Raw genomic sequence first — 19,573 nt, 5'->3', positions numbered from 1 at the left:
ACAACTAGCCTGCAAAATCATCATAGCTAGGACCAGGAAAGAATATTAATGGTCTCAAAAAAGTTAGATAACTATGCTTTTAAAAAAACAACCCTCCACTATTACAAATTTAACCGTGGACTGTTAGTTCTAATATTTCAAAATAATTCCAAAATAATCAGAATGTTATTAATATAGTACTCTAATGCCTCCAAAATAGAATTATTTGGGTTTATGAAAAAGAATAACAACATTTTGACACTCAGTTCAATATACAACCAAAAAATTTTAAAATGTCTTAGTACATCAATAACAGGCCACTTTCAATTGTTATGTAGTTCCCAGTTTACTTAATATTTTTTAAATGCAGTTAACAAAGTTCAGACATGTTGCTATTACTGTACCTTCCTCATAGCCTTATTTGGTATGATGTCATTTTCAGGGTAACCTAGCAGAATAACAGTGACAAACAGGCCCATTTCCCCCACCCCCACCCTCAACCAAAAAGAAAAAAAAGAAAACAGAAAGTGAAAAGACTAGAAATAAGACCAAGGTCTAGGGAGAAAGAAACCGTAAATCATTAAAGTACCCAAACAAAGTGCAGCTTTCTGCACCCACTTCATGCCAGAATAAACTCAGGAGAAACTAAGTACTTCCTCACTGAAAACCTTTCAAGAAGCACCAGTGGATTTCTGTATCTGTTCCTTTAAGATCAGGATGCTCTGCCTTTGCTCAGGAGGCAGCATGGCAATCTGGTCTGCAGTCAGCTGAAGAACCTGCATGATCAAAGCTGCTTTTTCTTGATCCTGTGGAGTTACCTGGCTCTGCCCAGGACTAAAACTGCTAGGCTGGCCTCCACCTTGCTTACTTGCTCCTTGCATGCCAGCTCCCTGCATCCCTGCCCCCTGCATCCCTCCTCCTTGCATCCCTGCCCCCTGCATCCCTGCTCCTTGCATACCTCCCCCCTGCATCCCTGCTCCTTGCATCCCTGCTCCTTGTATACCTGCCCCCTGCATCCCTCCACCTTGCATACCTGCCCCTTGTATACCTGCCCCCTGCATGCCACCTCCAGGATTCCCCACTCCTGCAATGTTTGGAACCTGTCTAGGTCCCTGAGGGCCACCTGCCCCCATAGTAATGGGGCCAGGGCCTTGGATTCCACCAGTCATTGGAGCTCTGGAGCTGGGGCCAGGGCCCCTCATCTCTAGTCCTCTTGCATCCATCCCTCTGGTTTCCACCGCACAGGCTTCCATTCTTCTCTCCATTCCTCGTGGCTCCAAGACGTCAGGTTCCATGGGCCGAGGCTCCATCCCTCGAGACTCTCTCCCTCCTCTGCCATCCATAGGTAGACCTCTTTGATCAATCATGGGACCTCTGGGCTCACCGATTAGCATTCTGGGATCTGGTGCTAATGGTCCTCCCCTCATATCATGCGAGGATGGGCCACGGCTGTCATGACCGTGGTGCATGGGGGGACCCTGATGAGGCGGGCCCATATAACCTCTGGGTTCTACTTCTCCAGTCACAGAGAGCAAAGTCCCTCCACGTGGGTCATTCGGAGCATCTCCCAGTAGTCCTCGGGGAGGTATGCCACCAGAAGGCATGGGTCCACGAGGTATTGGAGGTCTAGGATCTGACATCTGCATTTGTCCTCGCTCTAAGGGCACTGGACCAACCACTGGCATGCCAACTTGTGGCTGCATTGCTCCTCCCGGAGTTAAGGAACCAGGTCCAGGTCCAGGAACTGCAGCTGGTATTGGCCCTGGAGCTGGAAGTCCCCCCTGGATAGACGTCTGCATCAGAGGAGGAATGTCCTTCACAGGTCTTCTGGGCAAATGCTGAGGCTGAGGGGCTGGAGGATTCTGTTGGTTGAGCAAAACGTTAGGCCCGGGGCAGAGCCCAGGGGCAGGGCCGGGGCCAGGCCCACCAGGAACAGGGCCAGGAACAGGCCCAGGGACAGGCTGAGATTTGCCTGGGATCAGTGGCGTGACATGTACCTTGCGATGCAAGATTTTCAGGGCAATCTCCGGATCCATGATTCTCATCACCACTTGTGCCTGCAGCAGAGCGTACGCCAACTGTGGGTTCTGGAGGAGCATGTTTCGCGCTTCCTGGTGACTGTTTTGAACACACAACTTCATTTGCTTCATCAGCTCAAACATCTGCTCCGGGGGCAGGCTGGCGACGGCTCTGGTAATCGACTCTGGAGCATCTTCTGGATCAATAGGGTCCCCGTAGGGAGAGTCAATGATGGGCGCTGCCGGGCCTAAGCTCTTTAACTCCTCCTTGTTCTTTTCACTGGCAGCATTGTCCACCCGGAGCGCTCTCCCACTAAATTCTCGCCCATTGAGGTTCCGCATGGCACTAAGCGCAGTCTCCTGGTCTTGGTACTCGCAGAAGCCATAACCCTTGGGCTTTCCGGTCTCTCTATCGTATACGAGACGGAAACTAACAACTGAACCAACCTCCGAGAAAATGTCCTTTAGCTGCTCCTCCGTCGCCTCATACGGAATGTTCCCCACGAACACGGAACGCAGTGATCGATCCATGGCTGGGTCTCTCACCGCCAAACTCGACATGATTCCGGCCGAGCATACAGCGGCGTGCAAATTCGTCCAAGAGTCGTCCTCTGGCAAACCACGTTTCCGCTGTGTAACGGAAACAGATGTCAGACTCCGGACTGAAACCTTTCCGCTATAAAGCTATAGTTCCGCTGGGGCGCAGAAACTGCTTCCTGAAACCGGACTAATTTATCTGACGTCTTCCGCCCCGGGCCGTGCCCACTGCGGTCTGCGCCTGGTTACTGACAACACGATTCCTTTCGATGATCCTATTGGCCGAATTTCCCCGGCTGTCCCGCCCTCCTTTTCCTGCCATCAGCGGATGCATTAGAACTAACCTCATTAAAAATGGCCGATCGAACTTCACTGCGGTATCGGACGGCGTCGGCCTCCCTTCATGACCTGGGCGGTTTTCTTTGCGTTCCACGGGCGGGAAACCGCCAACCGAAAGCTGATTTAAGGCTTAATGTTTTAATTGCTTATACATGTGTTTTCACAGCTGCTTCCGTTCAGTATAGAATATTTGAAATATTTAAAATTATATTCCATAATATGGGGTTAAAAATGCCGACATAAACAGAAAAATAAACTAAAGCTTCCGTCAGCTGCAGCCCCGCCCCCCAGGCTATGGTTTGATGAAACAGTTTTTAGGTGCAGCATGCTTCTAGGTTTTTCTGTAGATAAGCGGACTGTTGTTTGCGGTCATTCCACCTATCCCTTACTAATATTAATCGACTTTAATGCTAAATAGGAATGAACTAAAAGTATGGTTGCGGAGTATGAATTAATCAAATTTAGTTAACTTAGGCCGGGCGGTGGTGGCACACGCCTTTAAACCCAGCACTTGAGAAGCAGAGGCAGGCAGATCGGATCACTGTGAGGCCAGCCTGGTCTACAAGCAAGCCCAGGATAGTCAAGGCTACACAGAGAAACCCTGTCTCTGAGAAACCAAAACAAAACAAAAAACCCTAACAAATTTAGGTAATTGTATTTTTTTGTTTTGTATTTATTCCTGTGTTCTTGTTGTTGTCAAGGTCTCTTAATGTAGTCCTGGCTGTCCTGGAGCTCATTATGTAGATCAGGCTGGCCTCAAACAAACAGATCTTCCGCTGCTGCCTCCCTAAAGCTTGGATTAAAGGCCTGTGCCACCACACCCAGCTAAATCACAATTTCTCACCGTCTTCTAGCTCTAATTCTCGGACTGTGAATAAATTCTGAACACATGCTGGTGTTCAGATATATATATATATTTGGATAAGGAATTCTGATCCTGAACTTTAATCGTACATCAATTTTAGTTAAAAGGTGAGATGAATATTAATATACTTATAAATGGTTTTTACAACATAAATTGTCAACATTTTCCAATGTGTATATATATGAGAGAGATTCGGTATTGCAGATCTGTGTGTCAGCCTGGTCTGCATAATATTGAGTTCCAGGCCAAACAGCATTCCATAAAGTGAGATTTTTAAATACACTTAGTTATTATGTGTGTGACTTTTATAGCTGTGGATCAATAGATCAAAGGACGACTTGCAGGAGTTGATTCTTTCCTTCTACTCTGTGATCCAACCTAATACATAGGAACACCTGTTCCTTTACCCACTGAGCAATCTCATTTGCTCTGGGTTTTAGATGTTGAATTTTAAGTTTCTGATTTTAAAAATTAAATCCAGCATAATAAACCAATGTTCATTCAGGCTAATGAAAAGCCTTTAACTAATTGGGCATGAGTGCTATTCCATGACACAATGTTATTAATCCTGCCAGTTAAAATTTGGTATTGTAATTGATATACTATGTAAAATACATTCAGGATTTTGAAGACTAAGCTTTTTCTATCACCAATAAAAATTTTTCTTAATTTTAACTTGGAAAAAAGTCCTTTATGTCATGGCTGATATTTTGAAGAAAATTATAAATGGCATTCTTATATTCAGTTGTCAATTTATTCAGTAAATCAACATGCCAGGTATATTGAAATTAGTTTTACTGTTTTAACACAGGTCCCCTCTGTAGCCCAGGTTAGACTGGAATTCACTGTGTATGTAGTTCAAGCTGTCCTGAGCTTTGCAATCCCCCTGCTTCTTCCTCCTTCTGCTGGATTTAGAGCCAAGTACCACAAGCCTTGTCTTTACCTGACAGACTGCCAAATAAAAACTGACCAATCTCCAGGTGTGGTGGCACATGTCTTTAATCCCAGCCCTTGGGAGGCAGAGGCAGGCAGATCTCTAAGTTCGAGGCCAGCCAGGTCCCTCTACAAAGCGAGTCCAGGACAGCCAGGACTACAAGAGATACCCTGTGTTGAAAAACCAAAATGAAAACAAAAGCCAAACAAACAAACAAAACAGGCCAATCAAGCAATCAAACAAAACAGCATCTGAGGCATGGTGGCTCATACCTTTTTAACCCCAGCACTTGAGACGCTTCCAGGGCAGCCTGGTCTATATTATATGTCTAGTTCTAGGCTAGTCATAGATACACAGTGAGACCCTCAGCTCTTTAACACTTACCTACCACTGTTAAAGAGTATCAGCTTAGTCCATTGTAGAAGTGATTTTTAAAGTCTTACTCTGAAATTGTTTTGGGCATCTATCAGTCATACAAAGAAAATACATGACTTAAGTAAAAAAAAAGTATGTGTCTTCAACAAACAGGATTGATTGGCCAACTAAATCACTCAAATCTATGACAGATTTGACAAAAATGTGGTATTTGCAGTAGGGCTAGTCACACAGCCTGGAATTTCCAGCACTTGAGAGCCTAAGACAGCGTGAGGCTCATTGTGAGTTTAAGGATAACATAGGCTATGTACCACGTTACAGGCCAGCCTGGCATACATTTAAGACACCCTCCTCCCCAAATGGTTTTTAGCTATTTTGATGAATCAAATTTTACATAAAAACTGTAGTCTTTATGAGACCATAAGAAATATTAAAACATAAATAAAAGATGCACCATAAACTGGGCATGGTGGTTCACACCTTTAATCCCAGCATTTGAGACACCTCCAGGACAACCTGGCCTACATATCTATTTCCAGGCTAATCATGGAAACACAGTGAGACCCTCAAAAAATAAAATACATTTTAAAAGCGTTCACTATAGATTAAGTAGATAAAATCTAGATATATTCTTAAGATGTTTTGAATAGTGTCAGGCACTTTTTACCCTTTATGTTGAAAACTTAATTGAGGACCTCACATCTACCATGAAGTTATAATCCCAGCTCTGTCTCCACAGACATTTTTAAAAATTTTGTATTAGTCTCTCAAAGAATAACCAGAAAACTCTATAAAGCCTTTCCTGGTCCCTCCCCTTTCCTATAGGTGAAAAATAATTCTTTTTTCCCTTGGAGGCAAGCAGTTCCTCGTATAGACCTTTCTGCTGGTAGCAATTCACCTCTTGTTCTTTTGCCTGTTAGCTGAATTGTGACTTTGCACCTATAAAATCACTCAAGAAATATGTAGGCCTTTTTTATCCATTGACCATCTGCCTCATATTTCTTATTCCATAAATATCTTTCCAGTACTGTCAGTACAGCAGTGTGAAAACCAATCTGTTAGAACGAATTCTCTGCATGGGTTTTGTGTGGCTGCTATATCAGTCTCACCAGTAAATAAGCACCTCAGAAATGAAAGTTTTCCATGCCCCTCATATCAGAGACACAGAAATCGGCTTTGCTGAGGCCTAAAGGTAATTTTAATGCAGCTCAAGGAGACAATCATACTATAAATGCATAGATGATGGATTGACATGTATAGGTAAGTTGTTGCTTTGTTTTGTTTTGTTTTGTTTTTTTCACCAGTGTATCCTCAGCTCCAGGGGTGAAGCTTTTTTTGTTGGTGGTGGGTGGGTTTTTTTTTGTTGTTTTTTTTTTTTGGCTTTTTTGAGACAAGGTTTCTCTGTGTAGCCTTGGCCATCCTGGACTCACTTTGTAGACCAGGCTGGCCTCAAACTCACAGCAATCCGCCTGCCTCTGCCTCCCGAGTGCTGGGATTAAAGGCGTGCGCCACCACTGCCCGGCTTCAGGGGTGAAGCTTTAATCGGTGAAGTTCTCATGATTTAATTTCATTTCTTTTGACTTTTTGAGACAAGGTTTCTCTGTGTAGCCCTGGCTGTGCTGGGCTTACATTGTAGACTAGGCTGACCTCAAACTCATAGAGACCTGCCTGCCTTTACAGGCATGTGTGCCACTGTTCGTGACTTCATCATTTCATTTCTTGAGTGAATGATTCAAAGTGTCTTTAGAGCAAGCTAAGATGGCTGGTGATTGTGTGATGGGACATAGCATAAAAGTTCTGAAAATTAAGACGCGCATGATGACGAACACCTTTAATCCCAGCACTTGGGGAGGCAGAGGCAGGGAGATCTCTGAGAGTTTGATGCTGACTAGGTCTCCAAAGTGAATCCAAGACAGCCAAGAGTACACAGGGAAATCCCTGTCTCAAAAAAAAAAAAAAAAAAAAAAAAAAAAAAAAAACCTGAAAATTAAATAGATGAGAACAGTCGTGATAGTAGAGTCAGTAGGTTGTTTTGTTTGTTTGTTTGTTTGTTTGTTTGTTTGTTTCCTACTGAAAATGAACAAACGAACACAGAGGCTCAGGGCACCAATCACATGACATTAGCTTTCCAGCTGAACTTTTCAATCCTTTTCACCTAGGTGTGGCATCTGGCCTTCTTACATTTAAGTCCCCTAGAATGTGACTTCATTTTCCCTCATCACTGTGTGTAGCTTTCCCCGTCTCACCTGTGCATTTCATTTCCCACTGTATGTTGTCGGTGCTTTTCTACCTCCTGGCTTCTGCTCGTAGTGTCTCTCTGTTCATGGTGATGCCTTATTTTCCCGCTTTGTATGTTCACTTCACCACATTGAAGCTCTTGTTCTTCAGTGTTCACCTTGATGTCTTTTATTTTATTTTATTTTTTTACTAAAAGCAACAGTACGAGTTTGGTGGCCATGTATTAGAAGTGTCTTGGAGTGATGCAATCATTGTATCTTGATTTATAGCTAATTAGAGTTAGGCACAGAGATGTTAATGGGTTTGCTTAACTAGCACAGGCAGCAGTTTTATACATGCCACTTGAATCAAGAAATCCAGCTTTAAAATGATCATCCTATTCATTGAATGATCCACATATACACAGTAAGAGGCAAAGCTACAGCCCGAAATCAGGTCTCTTAAAATTAAGCTTCCTGTTGCTCAATTGGTCTAGTAGTCATGGGTTACCCCGGCCTGGACACAGCCTTCACTGGCTTTTTTCCTGATTACCTCTAAGTGTTACTAATTGCAATCTTGACATGACAATCAGTGCTATGGGAGCAGATGGACTGTAAATATGAAGACTGAATCTGTTGAGGAAAATGTTTCCTTTTCTCAATTGGTAGGGCCAACATAAAACCTCAAATAAGGCTTTTTAAAAGCATGCAATCACATAGGTAGTGAATTCATTTCTATAAAAGAACCTGGATTTCTCAGATCCCCAATTAAGCTTCTCTAAGACATACTCCCCCCACATTTATAATACATTTAATAAGAAAAGAACACAGAGGGAAGTAAATAGTAAATTTCACTTATGATTCATTTTTGTTGGCAAGAAAAGTATAATGTAAATTTTGGGGTTATCAGAGTAAACCACTGCACAAGTTAAATGGAGACAAATGTGGTGTAGTCCATTACCACTCTGTTGATAGTTTATGAAAATAAGGCATAAGGAAGAGAAGGCCTTGAACCAGAAAGAACCTATTGACATCGTTTGTAATTGTGTCTGAATCTTCAGTCTATGCCAAGCCGACAATGTTTACAAGGAGTACGATGAGGTGGGCTAGGCTTCAGATTTTAACCTTAGGCTTGGGTTGAAAGAAATGCAATCTTAAACAAATTGCTTCTCATTACTTCCACTTTGGCATCTTTCAAATGAGGATACTATTGCCTGTGTTGGATTGTTGTGTAGAAGACATAATACCTATTTTATCATTTCTCATATATTATTAATCTGTATTTGTGGGTAGTGGTAGCATGCAAAGCAGAATTTTAAGTGGAAAGAGGTACTATAATGCTATCTTGTGATATGCATCATTCTTCTGACTGAAAAGACTGTATTTGATGAGCCCATGGTCCGTTATTAGATCATATTACTTTAAACTTGTATAGAGAGGGTTCTAAGCTGGGTAACAGCCATTTGTTATTCAAACATACCCATTTGTAGTTGTGCATGGATCATTTCCAGGATTAAGCCCATAGGATACTTCAATGAGTGTTTTACTAAGTATATTGGTATTTCTGAAGTCCTTTTAGTAAATCTTGACATGTTTTTCTCAGATATTTGGTTAGCTATAGTTGTCATTTTTTATTAAACAGACTTGTGTGAAACTTGACCATGGATAGAATGCACAGACTCCTCCACAGTTGCCTTGCTCTAGCACCTCTTTGAGTATAGGGCCTTGTTCAAGCTGTCATTAAGATGATGCCTTTTGAGTAGGTATTGCCAGACAAGCCCGGGCAGGCAACCATGGGAAGGTGGACCTAACTGAACAAGAAGCAGAAGGCGCCATTCTTGCAAGAAGCCTCAGAACTGTGGAAAAATCCAAGCCCCACTTTTGGAGCTGAATAAAGATAACCTATTTAAGAGGAACAATTCGTGACTTTTATATTTTTATTCTTTTCTTTGACCAGAATAGTCAAATACCCCCTTCAAAGAAATGTCTGAGCTACAGTTCTCTTCATAAATAGGGGCAGTAGTTCACTTCTGAGGCGCTGTGAGCATAAGATGGAACCTATCTTGACCCCAACCTAAAGGAAAGTGGCCTTTCTGAAGCACTCAATGGGGGGATCAGAATTAAAAACATCACCAACAAAACAACAATGTGACAGAATTATTTTGGACTCCTTATCACAAGTGAATGCTCCTCAAAAAAAAAAAAAAAAAAAAAAAAGGAAAAAAAAAAAAAAAAAAAACAACATTACTTCAGGAGTGTCAGTTTAAATTTGCCCTATTATGCAAGACTCCTGAGACTTAGAAATTATGTTAAAAGATAAAACATATGAGATTGTCATAGCTTGTGCTCTGTGCTATGAGCACAGAGACCGACTGCAGCTACAGAGGGCATTGACATTGGGGGTGGTTTTAATACTATCCTGGGACCTGTCATAAGGCGGAGACCACATATCAGTCTGGTAAGGATGCTATGATAAAATACCACAAACTGGGTGGAGTAAAGAAGAAAAATGTGGAGCTGGGTGTGGTGGCACACGCCTTTAATCACAGTACTCAGGAGGCAGAGGCAGGTGGATCGCTGTGAGTTCGAGGCCACCCTGGTCTACAAAGCCAGTCCAAGACAGCCAAGGCTACACAGAAAAACTGTCTTGAAAAACAAAACAAACAAACAAACAAACAACCACCACACACACACTCACAAAGAAGGAAAATGTGTTTCCTTGTATAAGATCAAAATGTCAGCAGCCTTGCTTTATCCTAAGGCTTTCTCCTTCTCTCTCTCTCTCTCTCTCTCTCTCTCTCTCTCTCTCTCTCTCTCTCTCTCTCTCTCTCTCTCTTTTGTTTTTTTGAGACAGTGTTTCTCTGTGTAGCCTTGGCTGTCCTGGATTAACTTTGTATACCAGGCTGGCCTCACATTGCTGAACTCACAGCAATCCTCCTGCCTCTGCCTCCTGAGTGCTGGGATTAAAGGTGTGGGCCACCACCGCCAGGCTCTGAGGCTTTCTCTTACGTTTACCCATTAGCTTAGTATGGCAAGGAGGGCAGGAGGGCAGGAGGGCAGGAGGATGGGTTCTGGGGTGAAGTGGAACCCATGACTGAAGTGCCAGGAATTAGTGTACCTTATCTGTGGGGTCACAGAGGAGGGGTCCTGGGCAGGAGCTGGGTGGGATTCAGAGCAGCACCAAATATTAAATACGGATTTTTTTCCCCAGTGAATTGATTATTGGTGCAGCAGCGTTAGTAAAGGCTGAATCCTGGTGGACTATGGGTTCCCAAAGTAAATTTTGTTGATATACATCTGTAACTCCACATTTGAAGGCAAAACACCCATACACATGAAATAAAAGATTTTCAAAAGAAATGTTTAGTTCATAATTTATGATCTTCAGAAAACACACACTGAGTATAATGTACCACTTTCTTGAAGTTGCTTATACATTTTAAAACCCTAAACTCTTCCATCCTTCATATAAGAAGATTTATAGCTCTATTTTCAGCAGTTTAATGACACAACAATAAACAGTGACAATGATTCTGTTATTGTCACCTGCAACACAATCTGCTGCTGACATTTAGGTTGAAATAGCCTTATCCACTCTCTCGTCTGGCAGGACAATAGGAGAACCTCGGCTCCCTGGCCACCAGGTGTTTGCCAATTCCCTCCCGGTTCCAGGAAACAAAACAGATGCCTGCAGGGAACCAGGAAGTGCAAATGACCTATTCCTCCGGGGCGCAGTCTTTTGTTAATCCTGAAAATGGAACTGAGTGTGTCATCCCAAGGCATGGAGGGGTCCAGACAAGAGAAGTTGACGCCTGTAGGGAGGATGAAAAACAAGAGTGCAAAATCCCCGCTGCCTATTTACTGGCTGGCAATCGGTTGCCGAGGTCCCGGGACTGGGCAATTGTAGGCATTCGTCCTCACCAGCAAGACTTCCCAAGAGGAGCCAGGTTCCAAGGAATCCTCCTGAGAGCTGGTGTCTGCAGATGGGGGTTGGGGGTGATGAAATTCGGAAAATGCTGGCACCTGCATCCCTAGGAAAACAGATTTGAAGCATTTCGGTGAGGGTCAGAGAAAACTTTAGAATACTCTTGTTCTTCGCACTTGTGACCAGTCACTGCGCATGCACTGTGCGGAAGGAAGGCTTCTAATATGGTAGCTTAAATGAGAGCTGAAATGCAGCGTTCACTAGAAGCATCCGTTTGATTTTCTCTCACATTTTCACTGAAGATTTGTAATGTGCAGGTTCAAGTTTGTAACAGAGGAGCAGCTGTGCCTGTGAGGACTTTTCCTTCTGTCAAGATACAGAAGACAGGATATGCGCAGACAGTTTCCAAATGGAACTGTGATTTGTTTGAATTCCTTAGAGGTACATGGAAAATGAAAACGGAGCCGCTGTGCATCCGCTGACTCTTGCTCAGGTGAAGATGAAAAGGGATTTCTTTTCTTTATCATTCAGTGAAACGCTGTGACTTCTCTTTGCCACGCTAGTAATCCTATGCTAGATGTTCCCCAGATGGTCACTGATGGCTTCCCCCTTGAAGCTTGACACTCTCCACTGCCTAAACACGTCTTTAGAGTACACTTAATTTAACTCAGAAAAATTGGGAGTTCAAGACCAGTCTCTACTATAGAGTAAGAACATGTCTCAAATACAAAAACAAATGCACAAATAAAACACATAGGAGCCTTGGTGTGGTAATCTATGCCAGTAATCTCAGCACTGGAGGCAAAAGCAAGATGGCACCAGGCCAGGCTGGCCTAAACGCCAGTCAGGACTACACAGCAATGCTGTTCTCTCTCTCTCTCTCTCTCTCACCGCCCCCCCCCCCCGATTTTGTGACTTGTTGGAAGGGAGAACACTAGGGGAATGGTAAAAAGTGATTTTATTGCTTCTGTTGGTTTTTAAGATGTGTGTGTGTGTGTGTGTGTGTGTGTGTGTGTGTGAATGTGCTATATTTTGGGATGGTGTCTTCTGAACCCCACCAACACTTATAGATTAAATGATTATAAGGTTTTAATGTGTAGTCAAAAGAATTTTTGAAAAGTTGTGATTTTAATACATCTATAACAGTTTCATTGCGTAACTATCTTTTGTAACCATGGGCTGCAGATACTGCTTACTATGCTTCCGTGGATCTGAAAGATGTAAAATCAAATGGTTCTTACTGGCATGGCAATGCAGTAGTGGGGTGGATCAAGTGCTTTCTACATAATTGCTTGCTCACAACAGTACCACTATGAGGACTTCTTGAAGGATGAGCAAGCTGAGCCATGCATAGGTGAATTTGCCCATGGTTAGACAACAAGTTACAGAAAGAGCTGAAATACGCTTGTGAGAATAGCCCACTAAAGGCAACTGTGAAGTCCTGAGGAAAACCTCACTTGCTTTTTTTGGTTTGGTTTGGTTTTATAGTCAGAGTAAATGTGAGGTTCTCTCCCCGAGGAACAATTCTGTTAAATTGCACGAGCAGCCTGATTTCCCAGCATTTCTTGCCTTGTCAGCTGCCTCTGTTTGTCAGAGAAAGAAAATGCAGCATAAAACTGATGGGGAGAAACTGTGAAACCTGTGGCCACGTGACAGGGCCTTGAGACGCTCCGGCAAAGGTTGATTTTTGTCATTTACACCAAGGCACTGAAACTGGCTGCCAGTCGCATGGGTGATTTCCTAGACAGCTTTTTAGGTAATATATTATATTGCCAAGAAAATTCATTGTTGTGAGTTCATTCTTAAGCTTCGGTGGCTGCTTTTTTATAAAAACAGACTGCCTAGGAACTGTAAATTATTTCACAGAGGGGAAAAGTACATCAGAAATGGCTATTAATTTAAGCTGTTTCACATTGAAACTGTCATTTCGATAAAAGAAATTCATGCAGGTTAAAATATGTGATTGTTTGGTAAAAAGAAATACATAATACAGCAAATCTTGTGTTTGGAAGTTGAAAAGACATTAGTTACAAATAGGATATTAAAATGGATGGAATGTTTTCTAACTTTAAGGCTGGAATGACAAGTGAGAAAGCATTCTGTAGACTCTAAAACATTATGCACACTTCAGGCTTGTGTAGGTTTATGTAACACAAAGGACTGTGCTCTGTGTAGGAGATTAGGGTCAGTAGGCTAAAGATTTCACTGTCTGTCTTTAAAGGAAAAAGACAACTAAATGGTATTTATAATCCCCAATGTTACCAAGACTCTAGAAAAGTGCTACTTCAAGCTTATAGGCTTAAAGCTCACTGTTCACTGTTATTTTCATTTCTTACACTTGATTTACACGTATCGTATGAGTGGTCATGATTCTCTCTGTGCAGAGAAATGAGGCCACAGACCCCAGATATGCACCGTGGAAGAGACAGGCATCCTCCAGCCAAGGACTGAGGCACATTTACAACAGAGGGTGGTGTGAAAGAAAAGAGAAATGCTCCAAAAAAAAAAAAAAAAAAAAAAGTGTTTTAAGAGAGAAAGCTCCACCCCCCTCCTTGAGAGATAGAGGACACATGGAAATCAAGGAAACAATATGCTAGAGTAAAAGTTTTATGGGTTTTGTTTTGTTGGTTTGGCTTTAGGTTTTTGGTTTTTCAAGACAGGGTTTCCCTCCCTTATCCTGGCTGTCCTGGACTCACTTTGTAGACCCGGCTGGCCTCGAACTCACGATGATCCACCTGCTTCAGCCTCCCAAATGCTGGGATTAAAGGCGTGCACCACCATGCCTGGTTAATTTATGGGTTACAATACGAACCTCTCCACTCTCCCAAATCCTAAAGAATGACAGATACACCAGTGCATGGCCAGGCCTCCTCCCTGCAGCCACAGCGAGACTGAGCTGTCCCTCTTCTAAAGCTGGGCCAATACCTCTGATACTCTGGAAGGTATTCTGGTTGTTTTGTCAAGTTAACACAGGCTTCATATATCTGGAAAGAGGGAATCTTTGTGTTTTCACTGTTTGTTTGTTGACTTACTTACTCGCTTGCTTGAAACAGGGTCTCTCTATGTAGCCCTGCTTTGTCCTGAACCTTGCTTTGTAGACTAGGCTAACCTCAAACTCAAAGAGATCCACTTTCCTCTGCCTCCAGAGGAGGCTGACTATAGTCAGCTGGAGGAAGAGGAAATTTTTGTTGTTGTTGTTTTTCTAGGCAGGGTTTCTCCTGTAGTCCTGGTTGTCCTGGACTTGCTTTGTAGACCAGGCTGGCCTTGAACTCCGAGATCTGCCTGCCTCTGGATCCTGAGTTCTGAGATTAAAGGCATGCACCACCACTCCTGGTGGAAGAGGAAATCCAAATTGAAAAGCGCCTCCATAAGGTTGACTTATAAGCAAACCTGTGGAGCATTTTCTTGATTGATGATTGATCTGGAAGGCCCCAGCCCATGGTGGATATTGCTACCCCAGGGCAGGTGGTCCTCAGTTGTAAAATAAGAAAGCAGGCTGAGCAAGCCAGTAAGAAGCATTCCTCCATGGCCTCTGCTTCAGTTCCTGCTTCCAGGCTCCTGCCTTGACTTCCCCGGATGATATCATGCAAGTTTTAACATGAAATAACGCTCTCTGATTTCCAAGTTGCTTTTGGTCATGGTGTTTGATTACAGCAGTGGAAACCCCAAGACAGAAGATTTCCTTCATTGCTTGTTGTCATAAAACTACAAACTGGCAAGCAAAATTCCCATCAGCAATCAATCAGGTAAATCATTGCATTTATTAAGATTACTTATTATAAAAATACACTTTCTTTTGTAGAATTTTATGTACATGTAGATATATTTCAATAAGAAAAGCAAAGAATAGGGCAGTGTTGTCAAAGAGTCCCAGTCTGCTTGATCCCAACCTCAGAGCAGTGTGATTGTATGAGCTTAGATGCCTGTATGAGCTGTTGCTTGGTAGATTCATAAAATGCTTCACAAATATACCCCAGACACTTGTAAAAAGCAGTCAGACTAGGACACAGGTCAATAGAGAGGTTTATTTTTGTGACACATCGTTTATTGCTGTCATACTGTATTTACTGTGTTCATAATCCATTCTCTCTCATAAATGTTCCATTATGTGTGTGTATGCATATATATGTATATATGTTATTATATACATTATATATGTTTTAGAGCATATTTTAAAGTTTCTAGATTAGCATATTTTAGAAACATTCTCCTAAGCGGTCACCTGAGCTAAGACACTTGGGTCCTCCCTTAGAAAGCTAAAGTAAAAACTCCATACAGAGTCTGGAGTTTGTTATATACAGCTGGGGCCACGCCCTCGGGAAGTCTGCACATTTCACTCTGAGAGAGACACCATTTGGAAGCCCTCGCTGCCGCGGAGGACAGCCATGCATCTGATAATGTTACTGCCCAGCGGAATGCTTGGGAAGCTAGCAGTCTCTAACCTGAACAGCTGGTGAAGGCAACATTGTTATCATCACTGCAAACAGCTGTAGAGCCTTTATCTTCCTGTTTCCTCATATTTAAGAGAAGTGGACATAACATCCGTGGGAGTGGCTAGGCTCTAGAGGGTTTTATATGCTCTTTCCAAATGTTACACCATGAATGTGGAGGCTTTGCCCCAGGCCTCCTGAGCGTCTCTCACAGTCTTTTAGTCTCTGCTCTGAAGAATGACAGCCATTATGGCCACACCTCAAAGTAAAAGAGATGGTCCACTGTGTCTCTCTTCCTACCACCTCCTGCCCTGACCCTTCACTTCTCTCTTTCAGTCTCCAGGCCTGCTGGAGTGGGAGGGAATTTGCCTCAGGTAGAAAGTTGGCTCTTCCACTTTGTATCTAGGCTTCTCATCATTGTTTTGGAGAGTATATGAATGATTTTTTTTTCAATTTACAATGAATAAAACAGTATTCTCTGCCTATCAAAACACATGTTGCAAAATAAACCATGCTTCTGAACACTCAACATTCTAATATCTCTTTGAGGTCTCTTGGTATTCTGAGATCTAAACATCTGTATATTGTCTTTTACATATTTGGCTTCTCTGGATATACTCAGCATTCCCAGAACAAACATAGAGCAAAACGTCCTGGTTTCTAGGAATTTCCTTTAAAGGAGATGATGGGACATGCACAGTATCTATTTCTGTACCACTGCTGTCATTTATTGAGTTGCCAAGGTAACAAACTGGTAACAAGGTAACTGTGAATCAGCATAGATATAACTTCTGACTTGTTAGTCCTAAAATCAAAACAAAAATGTCATTCAGTTAATTGCTCTCTGCATGTGTAACCAGTGTGGTTTTTCTTCTTTGAAGGACTAGTGTTGTCTTCCCAATTTTCAATATGTAACGAGAGAAAGACTTTTTCCTGAAAAACATCCTGTACTGTTTGCATGTTGACATCCATTATGGAACTGGAAATGCTATCCATGTCACTCACTTGTTCTTTACAAAATATTGGCTACAGTCGATAATTCAGAAAGCCCAAAGAAACTCCCAATTCTCATTTTTATAAGAGCATTCACATTAGGTAAGTGTAAACATGAAAATACAGGATCTCTCAAGTTATTTTATTTTACTTTTTTTTAAAATAAAGAACTCTTTTAAATATTTATTTATTTATTATGTATACAATGTTTTGCTTATATGTATACCTACCTACCAGAAGAGGGGACCAGATCTCATTATAAATGGTTGTGAGCTACCATGTGGTTGCTGAGAATTGAACCCAGGTTCTTAGGAAGAGCAGCCAATGCTCTTAACCACTGAGCCATCTCTCCAGCCCCTACTTTATTATTATTATTTTTTAACTTGGCTCTAGTAGCTAAGGGCTCACACTTTGAATAAATATCACTCTTTGAAAATTTTTCTGATCAATCAATCTATGTATATATATATATATATATATATTTTTTTTTTTTTTCTTGTAAGCATCTCATAGTAGAAGCATCCCAAGGTCTGCTGGTTGCTCAAATTCCATTTTCCCACCTGTTTCATTAGAAAATAATATTTAAAAATGAGGCTGAAGAACTCAAGGATGTAGATATTCAGCTATAGAACCTGCTCACTTAGCAGCCTTCATATAACAAAGGATATCCACATTTTGTGATTGGGGGGAATATAATAGTAGCAACTAGATGAATATTAACTCTGACTGTACTTGGAAACATACAGCCTGTGATTAAGACTACCTTTCTTTGAGGAGCTTATTTGGCCAAAGCAAAAAAAAAAAAAAAAAAAAAAAGTAAAAAAAAAAAAAACCAACTTCAAATCTCAACTTCCCAATTATCTTTCGATTAAATAGCACAGGACAATTCCTTGTACATGAAACCTAATTCCAAGCTGGCAGTCCCATCTTGGAGGGAGAAGGAAATTGACCAGCCTAGTCCCTAGTGAAAAGAGCGCACTGAGTCTAAGCAGGCAAGTGAAAGAAGAAACAGCTAATGTAATAAAGTGTATGAATGTCCAGATCAAGAAAAGTTCAGGGTATTGGCATTAGCCACTAACAATTCCAACAGAAAAAAAAAAAGCTCTTCAGAAGAAGACACTCTGGCTTAAGAGGAGATTCAGAATATTCTAGGTAGCAGGATGAGCTGTATACTTACAATCCCCAGCTCTCAGGAGGTGGGGGCAGGGAGAAAGCTAATTTAGAAGTCAGCATGTGCTACCTCGCCCGAGCTATAGGAACAGAGACACGGACAAAAGACCAAGAAGAGCATTTCCTGCAGTGAAGGACGTGCAAGGCCAGAGTTGAAGCAAGCTTGACTTTCCCAGCAGAAGGGACCTTCCCATTGTTCCAAGCGGTTACACGTGGTACCACACTGCCCTGGTGAGGATGGGAAAGCTGGGTCTCTGCGCCATCCTGTGTGTTGTCTCCCTATTGCTTTCACACCCCTTGCAATTCCCTCTGTCAGATCTGTACTCACAAACACCAAAGGCTTAAGATGGACCTAAAACAAGTGCTCCAGGAGATTTCCGATGTCTTTTTCCTGTTACCATTCTTGAAGTAACTTTGGGACAGGCTTTGTTAATGATAGTGATTTCTGCCATTATGCAGAGGAGGAGTGGCAGGTGCCATGAATGTGTTAGTGGCACCAGGGTTCTAACTAGTTCTTCTAATAAACATGAAAGTACCCTGGGAATCAGTTGCCTTTATCTGAAAACAGGACAGTTCTGTGAAAGGGAGTGGATGGAGGGCAAACCGTACATATCTCTTCGTCCTGGGTGTGAATGATACCTTAGCAACAGATTAAGAACATTTTTCAGCATCTGAGAAGACTGGGAAGCCAAGGAAAGCACTTATCAAAGTAAATGAGAGGACAGCAGAAATAGGAGGGCAGATAATTACTTTTAAAGCTAGTTTCTGTCCTGGTAGAACACATGTACACCTTTTGGCTTAGCTATAGGCAAATCCCCAAATTGCAGCAGGAGACTGATGGTCTTTAGAAACAAAAAGATAACTAGCCATGATCAATACCACGGACAGAATATTACAAGCTATTGAGTCTTTGAAATTTAGGTTTTCGCTGTGCTCTGCCTTGATTGTTAGAGATTGTCCCTGATCATCACCCTGTCTTAGGTGTATTTGGTCTCTCCTTCACTTGTTTGTTTGTACATACATTCACCAGAATTTATTAGCTCTGATGCTGAGGTTCTGCTTGGGTGGGGGTGGGGGGTCTAGAGCACGGTGAGCGGTTCTTGTTCCTTTTGTTTGGATTGAGACAGGCACTGTGTAAAGCAGGCTGACTAGAACTTCCCTGAGATCTATTTGCTCTGCCTCCTGGGTGCTGGGATCAGAGCCATGCAGACAAAGACGGCAAAGATCGCAAGACTCTTTTTTTTTTTTTTTTTTTTTTTGAGTGCTTCATTCATCTTTATTATTTATTTAAATCTTGTTAATGTACAGGCAATGGCACATTTAAAAACCCAGCTACATGAACACATTGTTCCGATACCTTAGGAAAGTGGACTGTCAGAAGTCAGCAAACGGATAGACTTAAAGTGCTAAAACAGAAGGCACTTCACAAAATCTGTTCACTCAACAGTAACATCCTTCGCTTTATATGTGGCAGTGAATGTCTGAAGGACACACAGAAACAACTCTGTGGCAGTAAAAACATAAGACAAATAAGAGGTCCTCTGGGCAACGGTTTGTTGTGATGACCTGAAGCTGTAACTTGCAGGAGAGGAAGCGACAGAATTCAGCATTAAAAGAAACGGAATGTAATCACTGGATGGGCATGCTGGTACACAGTTACTCATCGCCCCGGAAGCAGCAGTCAGAGCCCTTTTAAGTTTTGTGAAGTAAAAAAAAAAATGTTAGGGAAGAATCAGTGAACTAAAAAGGTGTTACGTTCCTAATTTTAAATACTTAGGCTATTAAGAATTCT

General features: G+C 42.1%; 1 protein-coding gene across 2 annotated transcripts; it reads right to left on the bottom strand.

The window, feature by feature from the left end:
* Window positions 1–586: 586 nt before the first annotated feature.
* Window positions 587–2,660, bottom strand: Cstf2t (cleavage stimulation factor subunit 2 tau variant). Of its 2 annotated transcripts, XM_051146330.1 has the most exons (2): window positions 1,028–2,657; window positions 587–892 (listed from the first exon to the last, which is right to left on the bottom strand). In XM_051146330.1, exons 1-2 carry the CDS (start codon window positions 2,556–2,558, stop codon window positions 651–653), a joined length of 1,773 nt encoding a protein of 590 aa, XP_051002287.1. In that variant the 5' UTR covers window positions 2,559–2,657; the 3' UTR covers window positions 587–650. The 2 variants fall into 2 exon arrangements, with proteins under 2 accessions (XP_051002287.1, XP_051002286.1); XM_051146329.1 differs by having other exon boundaries at window positions 587–2,660.
* Between the last annotated feature and the right edge of the window lie 16,913 nt (window positions 2,661–19,573).

Source organism: Acomys russatus, chromosome 5 (assembly GCF_903995435.1).
Source record: "Acomys russatus chromosome 5, mAcoRus1.1, whole genome shotgun sequence".
Taxonomy (NCBI): Eukaryota; Metazoa; Chordata; class Mammalia; order Rodentia; family Muridae; genus Acomys; species Acomys russatus.
The sequence above is the reverse complement of the archived record's forward strand: the minus strand, read 5'-3'. Positions and strand labels throughout refer to the sequence as shown.